Source organism: Podarcis cretensis (assembly GCF_951804945.1).
Source record: "Podarcis cretensis genome assembly, chromosome: 8".
Classification (NCBI taxonomy): Eukaryota; Metazoa; Chordata; class Lepidosauria; order Squamata; family Lacertidae; genus Podarcis; species Podarcis cretensis.
The window spans coordinates 81,220,847-81,243,935 of NC_137177.1; the positions used below are offsets into that span (position 1 = coordinate 81,220,847).

The following is a 23,089-nucleotide window of genomic DNA, read 5'->3' on the forward strand; positions in this document are numbered from 1 at the left end:
ATATTTTTGCAAGTTTGACTGGGGTCATGTACCATCTATATATCATTTTCATTACATTTTCTTTCAAAGCATTACATGCAGTGAAATTCAACCCAGTAGTCCACAACTTTTCTCAGTCCTCAAACATAATATGTCCTGTGTCCCTATGTCCTGTGCCCACTTTATCATAGCCGATTTAACCGTTTCATCTTGTGTGTTCCATTTTAACAGCAAGTTGTACATTCTTGAAAGTACCTTGGTCTTAGGCTCTAGCAATTCCGTTTCTAATTTCGATTTTTCCACCTGGAATCCTAATTTTTTATCAAGTTTAAAAACTTCTTTAATCTGGGCGTAGTGTAACCAATCTCGCACTTTGTCTTTCATTTTCTCCTGACTCTGCAATTTCCAATTGTCTCCTTCTTTTTCTAATATTTCCCAATACTTTGGCCATTTGGCCTCCATATTGAGTCTTTTTCGGGCCTTAGCTTCCAATGGTGAAAGCCACCTTGGAGTTTTATTTTCCAATAAGTCTTTATATTTTGTCCAGACATTAAACACTGCCTTTCTGACAATATGGTTCTTAAAAGCCTTATGAATCTTAGCCTTATCGTACCATAGATATGCATGCCAACCAAACGCATTGTTGAAACCTTCCAAATCCAATACATCAGTGTCCTCCAGAAGTAGCCAGTCTTTTAGCCAGCAGAAAGCTGCTGCTTCATAATACAGCTTAAGTCTGGCAGGGCAAAGCCCCCTCTTTCTTTCACATCAGTTAGTATCTTAAACTTGATTCTGGGCTTTTTGCCCTGCCAGACAAATTTGGAAATATCTCTCTGACACTTCTGGAAGCATTCTGTTTTATCCACAATCTGTAATGTTTGAAACAAAAACAACATTTTTGGCAATACATTCATCTTTACAGCGGCGATTCGGCCTAACAAAGAAAGTTTCAATCTTGTCCAACTTTCTAGATCTCTCTTAATTTCTGACCAGCATTTCTCATAATTATCCTTAAACAGATTTAGATTTTTTGATGTTATATTTACCCCTAGGTATTTCACTTTTTTAACCACATTTAACTCTGTCTCTTTCTGAAACCATTCTGACTCTGTATCTGTCAAGTTCTTTCCCAATACTTTAGTTTTCTGTTTGTTTAATTTAAATCCCGCCACCCGGCCAAATTCTTGGATCAATTGTAATGCTTTTTTCGTACTTGGCTCTGGCTCCTGTAGGGTCAAAACTAGGTCATCTGCGAACGCTTTCAATTTGTATTGTTTCTCTCCGACCTGAATTCCTTCAACCATCCGGTCCCCCCTAATCATGTTCAAGAGCACCTCCAAGACCAAAATGAATAACAATGGGGAGATAGGGCAACCTTGTCGTGTTCCCTTTTCAAAATAACTTTGTACCACCCCACTATCTTAGGACCGGAAGATGTGTAAAGGTCACAGCCCAAAATGTATCTGCCTGATTTGCATATTGGTGTCGATAAAAGGAGGCTCCACAGGGCTGGCGAGCAGCTTGCATGCAGCCCACCTGTGCGCAGCTCACCTGCATTATCAACTTCTGCCTCATGTTCATCACTTCACCTTTCCCCACCTCCCAGAAAAGCCCCAAAGAGCCGTGCTCGCTTTAAAGAGTGTGCGGCTCTTGCGGGAGGAAAGCCAGTAGGCTTGCTTTCGCTGAAGCCAGGAGGGCACCGATCCCGCTTGCTCTCCTGGCTTCAGGGGTACCCCGCAAAGCCTTCTGAGTGAAGATGGAGGAGCGCTCCCTCTTAGCTCAGAATGCTTTGCGTTCCTTTCTTATTTCTTGTTTTCCTCCCCTAAAAACTAGGTGCATCCAATCGTCCGGTGCGTCTAATAGAGCGAAAAATACGGTACTCCTCAGAGTAAAAAGGTGGACTTATAAATGTGAAGAAGAAATTGGTTGACATTAGGAAAAATGTTCAAGAATGAGTACTGATGTATAAGTATTGATGTTTAAGTTTGGATAAGTTAAAACTGGTCTCTAAAATGGTCTAAACTAAATGAAGATAAGGTTTGCAAAAATAAATTAAGGAAATGGAAGAAAGAGAATAAGTAAAATAATAATATGTTAAAATAAATTATTAAGTAAGGTTGAGAAATAAGTAATAAGGATTTGCTGAGTTAATAATTTAAATTGGAATACAAGAAGGGGAGGTGTGAGGAGGTCTGAGAAACAAGTTAAAGGAAAATAAGCAATTGAAATTTTATGTGTTTTTAATTGTCTTTAAGTTTTGTATTTTTGTAATCTCTTTTTGTCTATTTTTGTTTTTGTTTTGTTACTGAAAATCCTAATAAATATTCATTTTTTAAAAAATATATAAATGTGAAGAAGAAGAAGAGTTTGGATTTGATATCCTGCTTTATCACTACCCGAAGGAGTCTCAAAGCAGCTAGCAATCTCCTTTCCCTTCCTCCCCCACAACAAACACTCTGCGAGGTGAGTGGGGCTGAGAGACTTCAGAGAAGTGTGACTGGCCCAAGGTCACCCAGCAGCTGCATGTGGAGGAGCGGGGAATCGAACCCGGTTCCCCAGATTACGAGACTACCGCTCTTAACCACTACACCACACTGGCTCCCTGTTCTCTTATATATGAGGAGCACATGAATTACAGCTACACTGCAAGGGAGAGGTCTTTGGAAACATCAATAGTGTGTGGGGGGGAATCATCCAACTCAGTATTGTCTACACGGACTGGCAGCAGCTCTCAGGGTTACGGACAGGTGTCTGTGCCAGTCCTATGTGGAGATGCCAAGGACTGCACTTTCTGCATGCAGGGCCAATGCTCTGTCACTGAGCTACAGGAGGGCCAGGCGAGGCAATCAAAACACCCTCAGATATCGAGGTTCTCCTTCAAACGTACCACTCCTCCAACCACGAGGATGCCCATAGAGGTTCTGGAGGTGAGAGAGGCCAGCCCAGTGACCATCGAGACCATCAGCTCTTCCTGAGTCAAGGATCCCTGAGGTAAGGGAGGCAGGCTTGGGTTGGCTGGAGTCAAAGGCAGAGGACGCTGAACCTAAGTTTGAAAAGGGGGCGGGGGAGGAAGGTGCAGAGAGAAGAAAGAGAACGGTTTGACTCCATTTGTAAGCACTTCCAGTACAATGCAAAATGCTTAGTTCCTTCATTTGTTTGGACAAGACAAGCTGGGCTATTTTCCCCCATTTTACAGGCTGGGTTACTGAGGCCAAGACACAGTAAAAGGGCCAGCAGGCAGCTTCACAGAACTTTGCATATCACTGTCTCTCCCCAATGCTAGCAGAAGCAGGAATTGTGTGAGAGAAGGGTGTGTGTGGAATGCAAATGCACATTGTTTCTGTTTTTAACTATTTATCTGTGCCTCTGTCTTGTGTTTTTATCTTGCAAGCCACCCTGAGATCTTTTGATGAAGGGCTATAATATACATCTGATAAATAATCATCACCATAATTTTGGGTTCTTTAGGATGAAAGTGGCAGAAACTGCAAGTTCCCCTGTGTGCTGGTTCCTTCTGGTTGGGGCACACACTGGGTGCCCCTGAGCCCAAGAACCTGCCTATTAATGTTTTGATGTTTTATTATGCTTTTAGATGTGCTGGAAGCCGCCCAGAGTGGTTGGGGAAACCTAGCTAGATGAGCGGAGTATTATTATTATTATTAATTAATAAATGAATAAATTATTATTATAAATTAATAAATTATTTATATATACACACACCCACACCCTGCCCATCTGGCTGGGTTTCCCCAGCCACTCTGTGTGGCTTCCAACAGAATATTAAAATACAATAGTCTATTAAACATTAAAAGCTTCCCTGAACAGGGCTGCCTTCAGATGTCTTCTAAAAGTCTGGTAGTTGTTCTTCTCTTTGACATCTGGTGGGAGGGCATTCCACAGGGCGGGTGCCACCACCGAGAAGGCCCTCTGCCTGGTTCCCTGTAACTTGGCTTCTCCCAGTGGGGGAAACGCCAGAAGGCCTTCGGCGCTGGACCCCCGTGTCCGGGTATATAAATAATATAATTATTATTATTATTAAGCCACATTGGGAACTGCCTGATAATACCAGCTTTCTGGCTCTACCTGGGTATCGAATTCAAGACCTTCCGCGTACAAGGCAGATGCTCTATTTCTCTGCCACGACCCAAGAACAGGAGAGGAAGCTGCTTGGGGAGGGGGGCTTTTCAGAAGCACCTACTGGGTGAAGCAGGGTGCTGGAGGGTAGCCAAAAGGCTCTTCTCACCTGGTCATTGTAGCCCATCAAGGCCCGCCGGGTGTTCTTGGGTCCCAGGAACCTGTTCACGAGCATCGTCCAGCCAAGAGAGAAGTGGAACTGGATATCCTCCTGGAAGTCGGCGCAGAGCTTGTCGCAGTTGAGGTCGTAGCTCATCGCGAAGCACTGCCGGGGAATGAGCTTGTCTATCTGGCCTCTCAGGGAGGCTGGCAGGAGGGGCTTTAACCCATCTTCACGGGGGAGCAAAGAGGCAACAGAACCTGCTATTAGAACAAGCCCCAATTCACGGACCAACGTATCAGATGCACTGGGGATAGGAACCCTGTTAGTAGGCTGGTTTCTGCCAGCCTGACCGATGGTCCCTGTCTCTGCACTGAAGACAGCCAAGGGCAGTGAGGGCAAGTGATGGCCTAGTTCAGGGATGGGGAGCCTGTGGCCCTCCAGATGTTGCTGGACTCCAACTCCCATCTGCCCCTGCCAGCATAGCCCTTGGTCCGTGGCCCTGCATTAAAAACGATGCTGGGGCAGTAAAGGCAAGGGATGGTCCAGTCAAGTGAAGGGGCCCTCTGGCTCTGTGGGTTAAACCACAGAGCCTAGGACTTGCCAATCAGAAGGTTGGCGGTTCGAATCCCCGTGACGGAGTGAGTTCCCGTTGTTCGGTCCCTGCTCCTGCCAACCTAGCAGTTTGAAAGCACCTCAAAGTGCAAGTAGATAAATAGGTACCGCTCTGGCGGGAAGGTAAACGGCGTTTCCGTGCGCTGCTCTGGTTCGCCAGAAGCGGCTTAGTTATGCTGGCCACATGACCCAGAAGCTGTACGCCGGCTCCCTCGTCCAATAAAGCGAGATGAGCGCCGCAACCCCAGAGTCGGTCACGACTGGACCTAATGGTCAGGGGTCCCTTTACCTTTAACTCCCATCAGCCCCAGCCTGGGGTGACCAAAGCTGTGGTCCATCTGCAGGTTCCCTAGCTCTGCTTTACAAGCGAGAAAACAGAAAAGGGTGTGTCTCTGAAGCAGCCTAGATCTCCAAACATCTGGCTCAGGTACAGGTACTTAATTCCCAAGCAGCACAGGAGAGCTGCTCCTTTTTCACTAACCAATCATCTCCTGCTGCATCGTCTGTAGAGACGTCGTGATGGAGCTGGAGCAGCGGTCAGACATATTCCGGCCGAGACCCTCCTCAATGTGCCGGTGGAGTTCCTGGGGGGGGAGGGGGAGAGAGGTAGAGCTCAAGGCTGCTTTTGGCATGGCCCTTCTTACATGAAGTACCCCAAACCCCCCCCCCCGTTAATTTTTTTGCATCGATATCCCGCCTTTTCCCTCCGAGTAGCTCACGTTGGAGCACATCGCTCTTCCCTCTTCCTCACTTACGACGACCCTGTGAGGTTGGTCTCCCAGGGAGATTCATGGCCGATTGGGGAAATGAACCCTGGTCTCCCAGGTCTGGGAACTGTAGTCCACCCCCTAGCAAAGCTACAACTCCCAAACTACAGTTCCCAAGATTCTTGGGGGGGGGGGATCAACCACTCAGCTACAAGCCACCCCAACAAACATCTGAGCTATTCCTCGTAAGCTTATAAGCAACAGGTAAAAACAACAACAGATAATAATTGCTGTGACTCACATTTTTATAAACTTTAATGACTACGGGAGACGGGTGAAAATCTAACTGGAAGTCGTCCACCAACACGGAGAGGCGTCTGATCTCTTCCGCCATCGCGTTGGAGACCTGGAAGGTGCAATTGTGTTATGGTAGGTGACCAAGGCAAAGCACAGAGAATCAGGGCCTTCCTCTGTGCCCAGAGCACGAGTATGAGTGTGTGTGTGTGTGTGTGTGTGTGTACCAAACCTCTGCCCTCCGTTGAAGGAAAAGCAGAATGGGTGCAAATCGAAGGAAGTGTGGTTTTGCACGAAGGAATCACTCTAATAACAAACAAAGGTTGGGGAGTTGGGCAACAGAAAATGGGAGTCAAAATCAGGGCCATTTGGAAAACAGGAGAGAGGAATCAGCCCTGCTGGGTAAACCCCCAAAGTATTTGTTGGGAAACTGTGTACGTGCAGCTACTCACACAGAGTCAATTAAGGTTTGGCAGCCAGCCAGAAGGCAATGTGAAGGAGTAAGTCTGCCTGGTGATAATGAAGGCATGGAGACAGCTCCCTGATTGGTCAAGCTCTCTCAAGGGAGTGATAATGGCCTACTAGCTGGAATGTGTTAGTTCAGAAGTTCAGTGCTTCAGAGTTCTGTGTGTCAGTGTGGGAGTTGTGAGTTGTGTCAGAGAGAGCTAGCAAAAGATCCGTGTTCTGTTCCTGTAAATAGTCCACTGTATATAATAAACATCTAACTACAAGTTCCTGGTTCCTGCTTCGTGTATCCTGTCTGCAGCCAAGTTGCCAATTGCTTCCGTGGATTCTGCGTTTACTCTGCTAGGTCTGGCTAAGGTCCCGCAACTAGTCAGAAAGTTGCGAAACACCAAAGAGGTTTTACCAATAGTCTTCCAAATGCCCAATGAAGACTCAACATTCTTAGCGGCCACAGGATGTTGAAACCTGGCCAACTGGATGCTCTGCATGGATCCTGACCTGGATCACTCTGATAAAAGGAAGATTTTGCCGAGTTCTCCTGCATCACAGGGGGTTAGACTAGATGACCCAACACGTCCCCTTAAGCGCTACGATTTTATGTTTTGCCTGTGCAGGTCTATAACCTCCATTCTCAAAAATTTAAATCTACAAAGAAGCGTATCCGGAACATGAACAGAGCAGCCTCTGGAGACTTTGAACTGCAACTCCCATCAGTCCCTGGGAGCACAGCTCTGTTTGCCATAATTCAGAGCAGAGGAGATTCCACAGAGGCAGGGCGCCACAACCGAAAAGGCCCTGGCCACTGGCTCTGCTGAGAGGGACCCTGGACCCTTGCCCGAAGCGCAGCCCAGAGGGTGGCGATGCCCTCACCTGCCGCTCCACCTCTTCTGTGATCTGCTTGATCTTCAGCTTGTAGTTTTGAGTGAGCAGATCCAGCTGCTTGTCGATGAAGCCCAGGCGCTCCTGGCGGTCCTCTCGCATCTCTAGGCAGTAAATCCTGGGAGATGGAACAAGGCATGTGTTGGGTGGTGGGAAAGAAGAAAAACAAATAATGCATTTTCTTGTACTAAAGGGAAAGTCAGGAAATCGGCTGGCGGTTTTTGGGAGACTTCCTTTCCTAGCAGGAAGGAGGAGGAGGGCTGGCTAGCCCAGATGAGGAAGAGGAAATACGAACACCTAATACTGAACTGCAGAGACATCACCTTGCCAACAAAAGTCCGTATAGTTAAAGCTACAGTTTTCCCAGTAGCAATGTATGGAAGTGAGAGCTGGACCATAAAGAAGGCTGATCGCCGAAGAATTGGTGCTTTTGAATTATGGTGCTGGAGGAGACTCTTGAGAATCCCATGGACTGCAAGAAGACCAAACCTATCCATTCTGAAGGAAATCAGCCCTGAGTGCTCACGGGAAGGACAGATCCTGAAGCTGAGGCTCCAATATCTTGGCCACCTCATGAGAAGAGAAGACTCCCTGGAAAAGACCCTGATGTTGGGAAAGATGGAGGGCACAAGGAGAAGGGGACAGTGTTCTCGAAGCTACCAGCATGAGTTTGACCAAACTGCGGGAGGCAGTGGAAGACAGGAGTGCCTGGCGTGCTCTGGTCCATGGGGTCACAAAGAGTCGGACACAACTAAACGACTAAACAACAACAACAACACAATACTGAACAGAGCTAGGCAACCAGGCCAGTGGGTTTTCCGCAGTTCTGTATGCACAAGGACATAACAGCAAAAGAGACTGCAAGTCTCCTCCTGATCAGCCGTTTTGCATCAGCAGCCCCCTGCCCCTGATCAGCTCCTTAGCGGTGGCACGCCTCCCCCAATCAGGTCCTTAACAGTGGCAGGACTCCCCACCCTGATTAGCCCCTTAGCGGCAACAGACCTTCCCCTGAATCAGCCCCTTCGTGTTAGCAGATCTTGCCACCTCGATCAGCCCCCTTAGCGGCCAGCAGGCCTCCCCACTCCGATCCACCCTTCAGCAGCAAATGTTTTCCATTGGGAGAAACCATTTCATTTCACTTAACAAGTGTGTGGGTGCAAGCATATTATATATTATTATATTATATTATATTATATTATGTTATTAATTTTATTTTACTTTATTTTAGAGTGGTACCTTGGGTTACATATGCTTCAGGTTACATACGCTTCAGGTTACAGACTCCGCTAACCCAGAAATAGTGCTTCAGGTTAAGAACTTTGCTTCAGGATGAGAACAGAAATCGTGCTCCGGCGGCGCATCAGCAGCAGGAAGCCCCATTAACTAAAGTGGTGCTTCAGGTTAAGAACAGTTTCAGGTTAAGAACGGACCTCCGGAACGAATTAAGTACTTAACCCGAGGTACCACTTTACTTTACTTTTTACTTTACTTTACTTTACTTTACTTTACTTTTTACTTTACTTTACTTTTTACTTTACTTTACTTTACTTTACTTTACTTTACTTTACTTTACTTTACTTTACTTTACTTTACTTTACTTTACTTTACTTTACTTTTGAAGCATTCTGCATCCTGGGCTGGAAGTCTGAGCCAAAGAGTTGTTACTGCATACATCCTCCTTTAACCTGTGACTTTGTATATTCTCTAAAAGAGATTAAAAGCCCACCTGGCTCACTTTGAACCATCTCTGCATCAAAATTCTTTGGATCAGAGAATCAGGCAAATTCATGGAGGAGACTATCAGTGGCTGCAACCAGCCACTGTGACTACGTTTGAACTTCTACTTTCAGAAGAAAGCAACGCGTCTGACCATCTCCTGCTGTTCTGCAGCTGCTCACCTCTGTTCCTGGGCAGCCACATGCACCGAGTCCATGATGTGGCGGACCTCTTCCGCGATCTGCTTGGCTCTGACTGTGTGCTGCTCAAACTTGGTCTTCACCGCCGACTGAGAGATGCATTCCTGCATGAGCAAAGGGGACAGGAAGTTCAGCTCAGCAACCTGCATTTTACAGATTAAAAATCAAGCAGATTTTACATACAGCAGGTTACCTGCTTCTGGCAATCTCAAGGGGGGCAACTTTGGCATTTGGTGATCCACTTTCGGTCCTAACTTTGCCACCTTGAGGACCAGCAACTTGATTTTCTCCTCAATCCCCTCCCCCTCAAATACAACAATCTAAACAGTGAATATTTGCCCAGCAGTACATCTTCATTTCCAATGGTCTTCATTTCCCTTTCAAAGGGCCTTCCCTTCCCAAACTTGTGATTTTACTGTCAAACAATGCCTCCCCAGAGGCATGTCTGAGTTACAGGTAGGGGGAAATTGACCACTCTGCTCATTAATATAAGAACCACGTCTCATCAAACTTGATTTTATTTTAAATGAAAATTGGGTTTCTCGGGATTTCTCTATAACCTAGTTCAAAAAAAAACCTGCACTATTCACAAAACAAAGATTGTGGGTTATTTACTCAGACAAAAGGTAAAGGGACCCCTGACCATTAGGTCCAGTCGTGGATGACTCTGGGGTTGTGGCGCTCATCTCGCTCTATAGGCCGAGGGAGCTGGCGTACAGCTTCCGGGTTATGTGACCAGCATGACTAAGCCGCTTCTGGCGAACCAGAGCAGCGCACGGAAACACCGTTTACCTTCCCGCTGGAGCGGTACCTATTTATCTACTTGCACTTTGAGGTGCTTTCGAACTGCTAGGTTGGCAGGAGCAGGGACCGAGCAACGGGAGCTCACCCCGTCGCGGGGATTCGAACCCACAGCGCCACCCGTGTCCCACAGCACCAATGCAATAACTATCCTGGTGTCAAATTTCTGGGAGTGGGGAAGTTTCCATTATTTCTTAGCTCAAGAGAGGAGGGAAGAATAGAAGAAACCAGCCTTTTCTCAACCAGGGGCCTTCCAGATGTTTTGGACTACAACTCCCATCATCCAATGCCAGCACTGGCTGTGATTGATGGGAATTGTAGTCCAAAAAATCCAGAGAGTCCCAGGTTGCAGGGAGGCTGGCATAGAGCGATTTGAGGGGAAACTATAAAAAGGGAGAGGAATTTGCTCAGGCAAGTAAGGGACAATTAAAATCCATTGCACAGAGTTTTGAGAAATGGAGGTTATTAATCCACACTGCCCAGGGGCGTAAGAAGCTGCCTTCTGGCTTTTGGCCCATCTATCCCAGTATTACCGGCTCTGGCAGGCAGCCTCAGAGAAACTGCTCCCATCATCTGCACTCAGGCCTTACTATAAATGGGGCAAAACTGGAAGTTCTTTCACTTGCAGAGCACAGATGCTTTGCCCCACTTTGATTTTTGGGCACCTTATTTGTCTACCTTAACCATTCCAAAACTCAGACGGGCCTTTACACTGGCCAGACTAAATATGTTACCCTCAGCTGTTCTTGAAGGTAGATATCAAAAAATTTCATTCGAGAACCGGCTCTGCCCCTGTGGAGCTGGCTACGTAGAGACTGTGTCACACGTTCTCTTGTCTTGCTCCCTATATAAAGATCTCAGGGACGAGACCATCATGCCGCTCCTATTTGCCATCCTGGGCCGCTCTTGTGAAGCCAAATTGTTCTCACTCCTAGCCAACCAGAACAGCTCGACAACAGAGAAGGTTGCCAAATTTATCGAGAGAGCAATGAGACTAAGAGCTGCTATCTGAATGACATCAGTGTCGTCACCCGGATTCCTCGCCTAGGATCTTATTATTATTATCTTTACGTTTTATTATTATTATTTTATTACCTCTGCCAAGTTTTAAGTACTGAGATTATTAATTTATCTGCATCTGGTTATTATTATCTTTCTCCCTTTCCTGACCATCCCTCCGAGGTTATATTTATATTTATCATCTTTCAATTTGGCTGGTCTATTCACTTAACCGACCTGGAACAATCTACCAGAGAAAAGGCCGCCGCCCATGGGACAGAGGGTCATGGATGAATGATAATCCAGCTTCTACCTAGGGTTTTAATAGGTCATAAGATTTTATGGTAACTATATTCGTAATGTATTTTTGTCGGTGTTTGTCCTTTGATGCTATGGCCTGTCGGCTACGCAAATAAAGTCTATTCTATTCTATTCTATTCTATTCTATTCTATTCTATTCTATTCTATTCTATTCTATTCTATTCTATTCTATTCTTTGCCCCTGGGGTGTTGGTATACGGGATGAGCTCAGCACACAAAATCAAGACTTGCCTCAAATCTCCTCTCAAAGTTCTGGAACTCAAACATCCTCACTTGGAACCCTTCTGCCAGTGCCCCGCCTAGGAGGGAAAAAGCATCAAAATCCACTTGAAATAGTCAGGATATTCCACCCCCACCCAATTAAAATCAGCAAGGGAGTCCCTGCTTCTGATCCCATCTCACACAAAAACAGGGTCTTTTTGGTGCCACCTGTCTTCCCTAAGAACCTCAAAACGTCCTCACCAACTTTCCCCAAGTTAAGGTAAAGGTAAAGGTACCCCTGCCCGTACGGGCCAGTCTTGACAGACTCTGGGGTTGTGCGCCCATCTCACTTAAGAGGCCAGGGGCCAGCGCTGTCCGGAGACACTTCCGGGTCACGTGGCCAGCGTGACATCGCTGCTCTGGCGAGCCAGAGCCGCACACGGAAACGCCGTTTACCTTCCCGCTGGTAAGCGGTCCCTATTTATCTACTTGCACCCAGAGGTGCTTTCGAACTGCTAGGTTGGCAGGCGCTGGGACCGAGCAGCGGGAGCGCACCCCGCCGCAGGGATTCGAACCGCCGACCTTTCGATCGGCAAGCCCTAGGCGCTGAGGCTTTAACCCACAGCGCCACCTGCGTCCCAAGTTGGTGAAGCTCATTTGATGGCAACAAGAAATCGGGTCTTTAGTGTCGTCAGCCTAGCCCAGCGGAACTCTCTGCCACTGGAGATTCAGCGGGTGCCTTCTGTGCCGACTTTTAAATGCCTGCCGAAAACCTTCCTATTCCACCAGGCCTATGCAAGCAATTAAGGAAGCACCCTCCCACAATGCTTCATTGGTGTCTGCTTTTAACTTTTTAACAGTTTTCTGTTTTTATTGCTGCACACCTCTTAAGATATTTATGATATAAAAGTAAAGGTAAAGGGACCCCTGACCATTAGGTCCAGTCGTGGCCAACTCTGGGGTTGCGGCATTCATCTCGCTTTACTGGCCGAGGGAGCCAGCGTACAGCTTCCGGGTCATGTGGCCAGCATGACTAAACTGCTTCTGGTGAACCAGAGCAGCGCACGGAAACGCCGTTTACCTTCCCGCCGGAGCGGTACCTATTTATCTACTTGCGCTTTGACGTGCTTTTGAACTGCTAGGTTGGCAGGAGCTGGGACTGAGCAACAGGAGCTAACCCCGTCGTGGGGATTTGAACCGCCGACCTTCTGATCGGCAAGTCCTAGGCTCTGTGGTTTAACCCACAATGCCACCCGCAGTATGCAAATGTTTTAAGGAATAAATAAAATTAAAAGCTGACCCATTGGGGCTGAAATCTTGTTGGCACTCAGCGCCTGAGTTTGTTATCAGAAGGAGTTACAATATTTTATTCCTATCCTGCCTTTCCTCCAAGGAGCCCAATGTGGTATGTATGTATGTACAGTGGTACCTCGGTTTTCAAACGTAATCTGTTCTGGAAGGCCATTCAACTTCTGAAACGTTTGAAAACCGAGGCGTGTTAGAAAACGGAAGCATTTACTTCCGGGTTTTCAGCGTTCGAAAACTAAAACGTTCGGCTTGCGAGATGTTCGAAAACCAAGGTACCACTTTTATTTTAGATTGCTATATAGTGGTACCTCGGGTTACATACGCTACAGGTTACATACGCTTCAGGTTACAGATTCCACTAACCCAGAAATAGTGCTTCAGGTTAAGAACTTTGCTTCAGGATGAGAACAGAAATCGTGCTCTGGCGGTGCGACAGCAGCAGGAGGCCCCATTAGCTAAAGTGGTGCTTCAGGTTAAGAACAGTTTCAGGTAAAGTACGGACCTCCGGAACAAATTAAGTACTTAACCCGAGGTACCACTGTATGGCCCTTCGTCAAAAAATCTCAGGGAGGTTCACAGAATAAAATACAAGGTAAAACACAAGTAAATAATCAAACCAAAAAAACCCGCTGACACATTTAAAAGGCTGCAGAATATTAATTGGCCAAAGGCCTGGGTGAAAAGGAAAATTTTTGCCTGGCGCCTATAAAAATATATAACGAAGGCACTAGGTGAACCTCCCTGGGGAGCATTCCACAAACGGAGCCACTACAGAAAAAGCCTGTTCTTAGGCCCACTCCCCAATCTAGCTACACAACAACCCTGTGAGGTAGACTAGGCCAAGAGATGGCGACTAGGCCAGTGGAGACTTCCCACTCTGGGAAGTGGGGTCCCACCCGGTTACCTCCTTCGGGCATCCCCTGCGCCTTCTGGATTCGGGCGCTCAGCACCTCTTTGGCGGAGACGAAGAAGATGCGGTCGCCGGCCTGGGCCCGATCCACCACACCCAGCTCGTCCACCAGGAAGCTGGTGCAGCGTTCCATATGTTGGCGCCGGACCTGGAAGGGGGAAAGGGGGCTCGCGTGAGGAACGGTGGAACTCCCCCCCTCCCCAAACGCCCTTCACGGCTTCCGCTGAAAACTCTCACCTCTTCCATATACTCCGGTTCGGAGGCAGAGGCATCCCAGCGGTTGTTCAGGATGAAAATGTTGGGCCGCGACAACCGGGTGTTGACTTTGTGGAAGAACTGCTTCTCCTGGAAAAGGAGGGCCGAAGTCAGAGAATCGGGCGTGTGTGGCTGGGTGACACTGGGCCCGGGCATGCACCCCCTTGGCCTCCCCGCTCCAGAGTTGCCCTTCCACATCACTCAAAAACATCCTCTACAGTGGTAGCTTGGTTCTCGAACTCACCGTATTTTTCGCTCCATAAGGTGCACCTGACCATAAGACACACCTAGTTTTTAGAGGGGGGAGGCAAGGAAGAAAATATTCTTTAAAGGGAGCGCTGAGCAGAGCCTGTATGCATCCCAGGCTCTGCTCAGCGCTCCATTTCACGAGCCGCGTGGAGTGTGTGAGCGGCGCTAGCAGACTTTTCCCCAAGGAAAAGCCCCCTCCGCGCGGCTCTTTAAAGGGAGCGCGGCTCTTGGGGGCTTTTGCGGGAGGTGGGGGAAGGGACAGAGGGGCTAAGCCAGAAGCTAGAACAGCAAGAGGGAGCGCTGCGCAGCGATCCCTCTCCCTGTTCTGGCTTCTGGGATAGCAGCGCAGCCTGCATTCGCTCCATAAGACGCACACACATTTCCCCATACTTTTTAGGAGGGAAAAAGTGCGTCTCATAGAGCAAAAAATACGGTAATCCGTTCCGGGAGTCCGTTCGACTCCTGAAACCGTCGGATGTTTGGCTTCTGAAAAACGTTCACAGTCCGGAACACTTATTTCCGGGTTTGCAGCGTTTGGGAGCCGATTTGTTTGGCAACTAAGCCGTTTGGAAACCAAGGTTCCACTGTACACACACACACACACACACACACACACACACACACACACACAGAGTTTGGCAACCAACAGAGACCAGAGACTTGGGTGCATGCAAAGCAGTTTGGTCACTCCAGGAGCTGCTGCGACGGTTTCAGCCATGATAATATTGCCCAGTGAAGCCGCCGTCACAGTCTGGCCCTCATACCAGTCCTGGGCAATGCACTGATACAAAATCCAGGCCTAATCTCCATACAATGATTTGGAGAAGGAGAAGGTAAGATTACAAATGGTGATTACATTTGGATATGGGGCCAGAAAAGGGGGGAAAGGGTTTGGGATTTCGGTGCTGGACTTTCTTTAGCTTAAGCGGAAAGAAAGGACTCTGTTTACGAATCTGGAGTGGACTCAAAGAACATTGCTCTTAAAGCTATGGTATTGCCTCTGGAAAAAGACTGGAAAAACGAAAGGGCTGAGAGCAGAATTTTCCAAACTGTGTGTCGGCTGCAGTGTGTAGGTGTGTTGCACAAATGCTCCTCCCGGGGCTGGAAAGGGGTTAATTTAACTTCCAGTTTGCTAGTAAAACTGAAATACTGTGTCGCGAAACGATGCCAAACTGAATTACTGTGTCGCGAAATGATGCACGTCTGAAAAGTGTGTTGCCAACATGGAAAGTTTGGAAAGCTGGGCCTAGATCAAGAGATCAGGATACTATCATAAAAAACAAGAGGGATGCAACAGGATACAGTGGTACCTCGGGTTAAGTACTTAATTCGTTCTGGAGGTCCGTTCTTAACCTAAAACTGTCTCATCCTGAAGCAAAATTCTTAACCTGAGGTACTATTTCCAGGTTAGCGGAGTCTGTAACCTGAAGCGTATGTAACCCGAGGTACCACTGTATTATACTGGAGATACATTACTGGACAGATGTGTAACGAGAAATCAAAACGGGATAATACAACGGGAAGTGGGATACAATAAGAAATGGAACTAAATGTGTTTGTTTAGACTAGTTTGTTCTGTATTATGAAAAGTCTTTAATATATATTTTTTTAAAAGAAACTCGCAAGCAACACCCAAACGCAATGGTGACTCTCCCTGCTCGCGGTGATTGCCAGCCAACAGATATTGAGAGGCATGGCAAAGTCTCCTCCGAAAGCAAAGAGAAGGTAAATTAACCGAAAGATGAGGCTTACCGTCTGCATCAGGGTCGACTCGGAGTTTGCCACCAAGACAAAGACGTCAGCGTCCAAGCAGAACTTGTCAATCCAGCTGTCCAATTCGGTGGTTACGTCGATTCCAGGGCTAATAGGACAGGCAAGGGGTGGGGGAAGGAATGCCAGATGCAGAAGAAAAGTGTTATTGACAGCTGTCTCGTTAGCCCGACAACACAACAGCCCACCCCGAACTACTGAGAAAGCAGGGCTTTGATTCAAAGCTATTTATTTCCTAACATTTATAAACCATTTGACTGCAAAAAAAAAACCTCCTTCAAAGTGGTATACATATATATATACACACACATCTGTAAAAAAGCAGCAACAATCAGACCTTCAGAAAATCAACAATGTGCTAAAAACCAGATTAAAACACATGTTGGCATTCTACACACGTGGGAAGTCTGGCCTACAAATGATTTTAGCAGGCACAAAAAAGAGTACAGTGAGGACGCCTGCCTGGTGTCAAGTGGCAGGGAGTTCCAAAGTGCAGGTTCCACCACACTAGAAGATTTACCTCTTACAAATGCGGAAGGAGTATAATTTGGCACCTGCAGCAGCGGCAGTTCTGCAGATCAGAGAGGTCAAGCTGGCCGATTTGGGGGTAAGGCGATATTGCCGGGAAACTTGACCAAAACTGTTAAGAGTTTTATGTGCTATTATTAAAAACTTGAACACAGCCTGGTAGCAAATTGGACACCAATACAGATCTCTGAGCACAGGTGGTACACGCAAACAATAAGAAGGAAAAACACGGAAGAGCCGAAGGCCTAACCAGTCCTGCTTCCTGTTTCTTGTGAAAGCTTCTGTGGGGCAGAAATAATTTCTGCAACAGACAGAACCTTATCCTGCCTCTTAATATGCATATAGTTCAATTGAGCCTCCGTGGCCAGTCAGAGTCTACCTGTGAGTACCAGATACTGAGAATAGCATCCTGCTTTCTCATCTCAGCCAAATGGATGCTTTTGAGAAACCAGTGGCTAACAACTAGCAGCCAGTTTTCAGGACTGGGAGAGAGGAGGTTTTTAAAAAGGCGCAAACTGTTTTTAGAAAGAGAGGGGCAGATTTTAGAAGCAGAGAAGGAATTAAAGCCATTATCTCAAATCGCCTACGGAGAAAGGATAAGCTGGCTGCAATTAGCTCACCGGGAGAATATAGCATCAGTTTACAAATTAAATGCCTGCTAAGCCAGGAAGCTGGAACGAGGCCAGCGGCGCAGGAGGAGTTTCTGGGGAAACATCTCCCTCGTTTTCCGTGCTTCTACATGCGTACAGCAACTTAGCAGCCAACTGGTTTCAGGATTGTTCCCCAGGGGCATGGGGGAAAGGCAGATCTCTCACCTGTCCATCAAAACCAGGTCATCTTTGAGGAGGGGACACTTGGAGTTTGGCCACATTACACTGACCATTCCTCCGGCAGTCAGGAGTTCATCTTGATGGAGTGCGTGAGCCAGTTGGTTGACCGTCTGGACATAGAGGGTTGGCAGATAGAAAGAGAGAAATAATAATAATAATAGTATTTATTTTATTTATTTATTTATACCCTGCCCATCTGGCTGGGTTGGCCCAGCCACCTGGGGCAGCTTCCAACCCATATAAAAAAATAATGAAATGTCAAACATTAATAATAACAATCTGATCCAGTACAAAAAAAAGTCACAATAACTTAAATACAAACAACTTATATCAAACAAAGCAATATTCAACGATCCATTAGAATCTAGTGGTAAACAGGAAAATTAAATATCAGCAAATAACAATTAAATGGCTTACACTTATCAGTCGCAATAGAAAATTACTAAACGATAATCAATAAAAACAAAGGCAAGTCACAATGCATAAAATACCACGGACATACGAAACCGTGTAAAAGGATCAAAGAAAATTATGGGTTTGAGTGGGAAGTGGTTTTGGGAGGCTTAGAAGCCCGCTCTACCATTAAGTGGTGTAAAGGACCGTTAGGTCCAGTCATGGCCGACTCTGGGGTTGTGGCGTTCTTCTCGCTTTATTGGCCGAGGGAGCCGGCGTACAGGTTCTGGGTCATGTGGCCAGCATGACTAAGCCGCTTCTGGCGAACCAGAGCAGCGCACGGAAACGCCATTTACCTTCCCGTCAGAGCGGTACCTATTTATCTACTTGCACTTTGACGTGCTTTTGAACTGCTAGGTGGGCAGGAGCAGGGACCAAGCAACGGGAGCTCACCCCGTTGCGGGGATTCGAACCACCAACCTTCTGATTGGCAAGCCCTAGGTTCTGTGGTTTAGACCACAGTGCCACCCGCATCCCTATTAAGTGGTATAGAAACTATTTATTTCATAAAATTTACAGTTCCTGACTGTAGGAAAAAACTCCTCGAAGTGCTTTGCAAAAGAAAAAGATAAAAGCTATAAAATCACCAGTAGGAAAAACCAGCAATAATAATGTAAAAGTTTCATGGAGTTAAAACAATAGTAGACTGAAAACATCTGGAAAGAGCTGCTCGCCCTCCCTTCCAAAAACTGTCTCCCTCCGCTGACTGGAGATGTGCTCACCTTGACGCTTTTCTTCTCCTCGGACCCCTCAGTGAGCAGAAAGGCGTCCTGGCCCTCTGTCCCCTCCACGCGCAAGAAGCAGTTTGTGGTGTGTCCGATGCCCGAGGGAAGGACCTTGTCCCACAGCATGGCATTGATGACTGTGCTCTTCCCATTGCTCGTCCTGAGAACACAAACGCATCTGTAAGGTCCTTGGGGCAGGGACCTGCCCTGCCTGGACAAAAGGGCTATGTAAAACCAGGGGTGGCGGCTGAGCCTTTATTACCGGCCCTTGACCAATCCTCTGGGGGCTGCATGCCAGGAGCAAGCACAGCCACAAACAACAACCACATAGTTCTGCCCGCAACTCCTCAGCTGTGAAGGGATTTTGTTTCGTTTTTTAAATCATTTTATTTATTTCAGCAGGAAAATCTGCTCCAGCAACACACCAGAAGAAACAAAGAATAGCAACACAACTGAGTGAGATAAGGGAGTTAAAAGAACTACACAACTCTTAGAAGACGTCTGAAGGCAGCCCTGTATCAGGAAGTTTATATGGCTGGACGTTTTGTTATGTGCTGGAAGCCGTACAGAGTGGCTGGGGAAATAATACGGCAATAAAAAGGCTAGCACGTTTGCAAAGCTAAGCAGGGTCTGGGGTGGTTTCAAATTGGATGGGAGACCACATGTTGAGATGCCCGCATTGCAGAGGGGTTGGGCTCTATAATTCTATGAAAATTAAGCACGCACAAAGCATTGAATGTGGGTCATTTTTATTCACGTCCCCTGGAAAAAAATGCTGCTATTACTTGTGCTTAACAAAAGTCAAAAATCCTGAAGCAAGAGTATTACTGGCACAGAAATGGAAGCAAGAAGAATTACCGACGAAAGAGGAATGGCAGATGAAATTAATGGACTACGCAGAATTGGATAAGATGACAGGGAGAATTCGAAACCAGCGGGACCAGAAATTCTTGAAAGATTGGTGGAAATATGCGAGTTATTTGAAAGACAATTGTAATCATCTGACCACGCTGATAGAACTACAAGATGTTTTGTAAGGAGAACTATATGAAATATTACAGAAAAGATTTATGAGAATGGATTTTAAGTTATTGACTATTAAAAGTAATAGTTAGGATAATAAATGTAGGATTGAAAGAGGAGGTTTGAAAATTATCAGACGTGGTTGATGGAAGTCTCAGGCTAAAATAGCCAAAATGATGTATAAGATGAGATGAGATGACATGATTTGTTTGGAAAATATATGCAAAAACCAATAAAAATGTGTGTGTGTGTGTACACACACACACAGACACATATACATATATACATTATATATACACACACATACACACACACACACACATATATATATGAATGTGTGTGTGTGTGTGTATATATATATATATATATACATACATACATATATATATATATGTATATGTATATATACATGTATGTACAGTGGAACCTCAGGTTAAGTACTTAATTCGTTCCGGAGGTCCGTTCTCAACCTGAAACTGCTCTTAACCTGAAGCACCACTTTAGCTAATGGGGCTTCCTGCTGCTGATGCGCCGCCGGAGCACGATTTCTGTTCTCATCCTGAAGTAAAGTTCTTAACCTGAAGCACTATTTCTGGGTTAGCGGAGTCTGTAACCTGAAGTGTATGTAACCTGAAGGGTATGTAACCTGAGGTACCACTGTGTATGTGTGTATATATATATATATATATATATATATATATATATATATATATACACATGTGTATGTATGTATGTATGTATGTTTATATACAGATGTATATGTATATATACATACACACACACACCCCTATATATATAAAGGTAAAGGCCCGTACGGGCCAGTCTTGACAGACTAGGGTTGTGCGCTCATCTCACTCTAGAGGCCGAGAGCCAGCGCTGTCCGCAGACACTTCCGGGTCACGTGGCCAGCGTGACAAGCTGCATCTGGCGAGCCAGCGCAGCACACGGAAACGCCGTTTACCTTCCCGCTGGTAAGCGGTCCCTATTTATCTACTTGCACTTAGGGGTGCTTTCGAACTGCTAGGTTGGCAGGAGCTGGGACCGAACAACAGGAGCTTAGCCTGTTGCGGGGATTTGAACCGCCGACCATGCGATCAGCAAGTCCTAGGCGCTGAGGTTTTACCCACAGCGTCACACACACACACACACACACACACATACATATATATATATATATATATATATATGTCGAAAATCCAGTTACTGCTCTATCTACTTTTTGCTCTGGCCCTGCAAAACCCTGGCATGTGGCCCTCAGGAAGTTGTCCAGAAGGGAATTTGGCCCTCGGGTGGGGAAAAAGGCTTCCTTGCCACCTTTTTATGGCTGAGCAGGGATCTGAGCTTCAGAAGTGTTGACTTTTTCCAGCCAAGAGTAAAACGAGAAGGTGATTCAATCAAGCTGGCATTTGCTGGCAGACAAGGACACACTGTAGAGCTTCTGCCACCACCCTCAGCCAAATTCCTCACTGGGCACAAGACCGCTTGCCTGGCGCCCCACTCACCGTCCGAAAAAGGCCACCTTCATGTGACGCCGGGCCAACACCTGGCTGATGCCGCCCACCTTGGACAGGTAGCCTTTGACCTCCAACACCTGCTCCTCTGTGGTGATGGGGTCCAGCTCCACGTTCCTGTGCGTTTCTGAAACCAAAAGGGAGCCAAATCTACAAGGGCTGCCACGCTTTCCCTAAAGTAAGGTTCTAGTCCTCATTGGTTCTTAACCAAGTTCTAGTTTCAAACGTAGGAATGATGATACCCAGCTCTACCTCTCTTTCAAATTGGAACCAGTGAAGGTCCTGTGTGAGTGTCTGGAGGCGGTTGGAGGATGGATGGTGGCTAACAGATTGAGGTTGACTCCTGACAAGACAGAAGTACTGTTCTTGGGAGACAGGAGGCAGGTGGGTGTGGAGGATTCCCTGGTCCTGAATGGGGTAACTGTGCCCCTGAAGGACCAGGTGCGCACCCTGGGAGTCATTTTGGACTCTCAGCTGTCCATGGAGGCGCAGGTCAATTCTGTGTCCATGGCAGCTGTTTATCAGCTCCATCTGGTACACAGGCTGAGACCCTATCTGCCCGCGGACTGTCTCGCCAGTGTGGTGTATGCTCTGGTTATCTCCCGCTGGGACTACTGCAATGCGCTCTATGTGGGGCTACCTTTGAAGGTGACCCGGAAACTACAACTAATCCAGAATGCGGCAGCTAGGCTGGTGACTGGGAGCGGCTACCGAGACCATATAACATCGGTCTTGAAAGACCTACAGTGGCTCCCAGTACGTTTCCGAGCACAATTCAAAGTGTTGGTGCTGACTTTTAAAGCCCTAAACGGCCTCAGTCCAGTATACCTGAAGGAATGTCTCCACCTCCACCTCCATTGTTCTCCAGACACTGAGGTCCAGCTCTGAGGGCCTTCTGGCGGTTCCCTCACTGCAAGAAGCCAAGTTACAGGGAACCAGGCAGAGGGCCTTCTCGGTAGTGGTGCCCGCCCTGTGGAACGCCCTCCCACCAGATGTCAAAGAGAAAAATAACTACCAAACTTTTAGAAGACATCTGAAGGCTTTAGGGAAGCTTTTAATGTTTAATAGGTTATTGTATTTTAGTGTTTTGTTGGAAACCGCCCAGAGTGGCTGGGGGGACCCAGCCAGATGAGCGGGGTATAAATAATAAATTATTATTATTATTATTATTATTATTATTATTATTAGGCACCGTGTTCCAAGTCTGGCAAATCCCGGGGCCCATCGATGGCTACCAGCCACAATACTTTGAAGCAGCAAGGCTTATGAATACCAGTTGCCCTTGGGTCAATCTAGCTAGTAATGTCTACACGGACAGGCAGCAGCTCTCCAAAGTTTCAGGCCAGGGGAATCTTGCAAGGTCATTCTCCAGTTAAAAGGAGAGCAGCAACTGAAAGAAGACTTTGGAGAACCGCAGACTGGGTAAGCTTCCTAGGTAAGGTAGACACTGTATACGGCAGCTTCCCCGGTTTCTGTTTAAATTCAGAACCATGAGGACTAGATTCTTGGTTCATCTTTAGCACCGACTCCGTACACACCAGCTTATGTTTCCAATTTAAACCGGCCGCCCCCATTTATTCTGGGCTCGCTCGCCTACACAAATTCCTCGTCGCCCGTGGTGAGCAGGCAAGTTGTTTTGAAAACACGGCACGCAGAAGAGGCCGCCTTACCCTCCAGGAATGCTGAGCTCTCCTGGATGTAGGCAGCCAGCTGTTCAAAGATGCCATTGATCTTCTTCTTGGCAGTGACGAAGTGCTTGAGCGGGGAGGCGTTGACTTCCGCCATGTGTCTCTTGTCCTTCTTGCCGGAGACAATGGACTTGGAGCAAGGGAAGAGCAGGGACATTGCGCTATAGGGGGCGAGAGGGGCAGGTGTGGGGCAGGGAAGAGGGAAAGAGAGGAGCAAACAGTCAGATAAACCCTGTGGTTCTTCATGCGGTGCAGTGTTAAACTATGGAACTCACTGCCACAGGTGGTGTTGATGGACACCAACCTAGATGGCTGTAAAAGAGGACTGGACCATTAATAATAATAATATGCTCGGATAATGCTGGACCATCCTGATCCAGCAAGATTCGTCTTAACGTTCTTTGTGTGTGTGGGTGTGTGGGTGTATA

General features: G+C 46.9%; 2 protein-coding genes across 7 annotated transcripts in view; one reads left to right on the forward strand and one right to left on the reverse strand.

Moving 5' to 3' along the window:
• Positions 1 to 23,089, forward strand: part of LDLRAD2 (low density lipoprotein receptor class A domain containing 2) — a 790,445-nt gene that overhangs the window by 96,395 nt on the left and 670,961 nt on the right. The window lies entirely within an intron of this gene.
• Positions 1 to 23,089, reverse strand: part of MFN2 (mitofusin 2) — a 42,388-nt gene that overhangs the window by 10,502 nt on the left and 8,797 nt on the right. For all 5 annotated transcript variants that reach the window (XM_079986922.1, XM_079986921.1, XM_079986920.1 and 2 more), the window contains exons 3-16: positions 22,644 to 22,822; positions 20,965 to 21,100; positions 18,437 to 18,599; positions 17,247 to 17,371; positions 15,886 to 15,994; positions 13,867 to 13,974; positions 13,624 to 13,777; positions 11,442 to 11,509; positions 9,072 to 9,193; positions 7,165 to 7,291; positions 5,837 to 5,941; positions 5,310 to 5,412; positions 4,223 to 4,443; positions 2,867 to 3,022 (exon numbers count right to left, since the gene is read on the reverse strand). In XM_079986922.1, coding sequence (XP_079843048.1) covers positions 2,867 to 3,022; positions 4,223 to 4,443; positions 5,310 to 5,412; positions 5,837 to 5,941; positions 7,165 to 7,291; positions 9,072 to 9,193; positions 11,442 to 11,509; positions 13,624 to 13,777; positions 13,867 to 13,974; positions 15,886 to 15,994; positions 17,247 to 17,371; positions 18,437 to 18,599; positions 20,965 to 21,100; positions 22,644 to 22,818 — 1,872 coding nt within the window. In that variant the 5' untranslated portion in view covers positions 22,819 to 22,822. The remainder of the gene's footprint in view (positions 1 to 2,866; positions 3,023 to 4,222; positions 4,444 to 5,309; positions 5,413 to 5,836; positions 5,942 to 7,164; positions 7,292 to 9,071; positions 9,194 to 11,441; positions 11,510 to 13,623; positions 13,778 to 13,866; positions 13,975 to 15,885; positions 15,995 to 17,246; positions 17,372 to 18,436; positions 18,600 to 20,964; positions 21,101 to 22,643; positions 22,823 to 23,089) is intronic.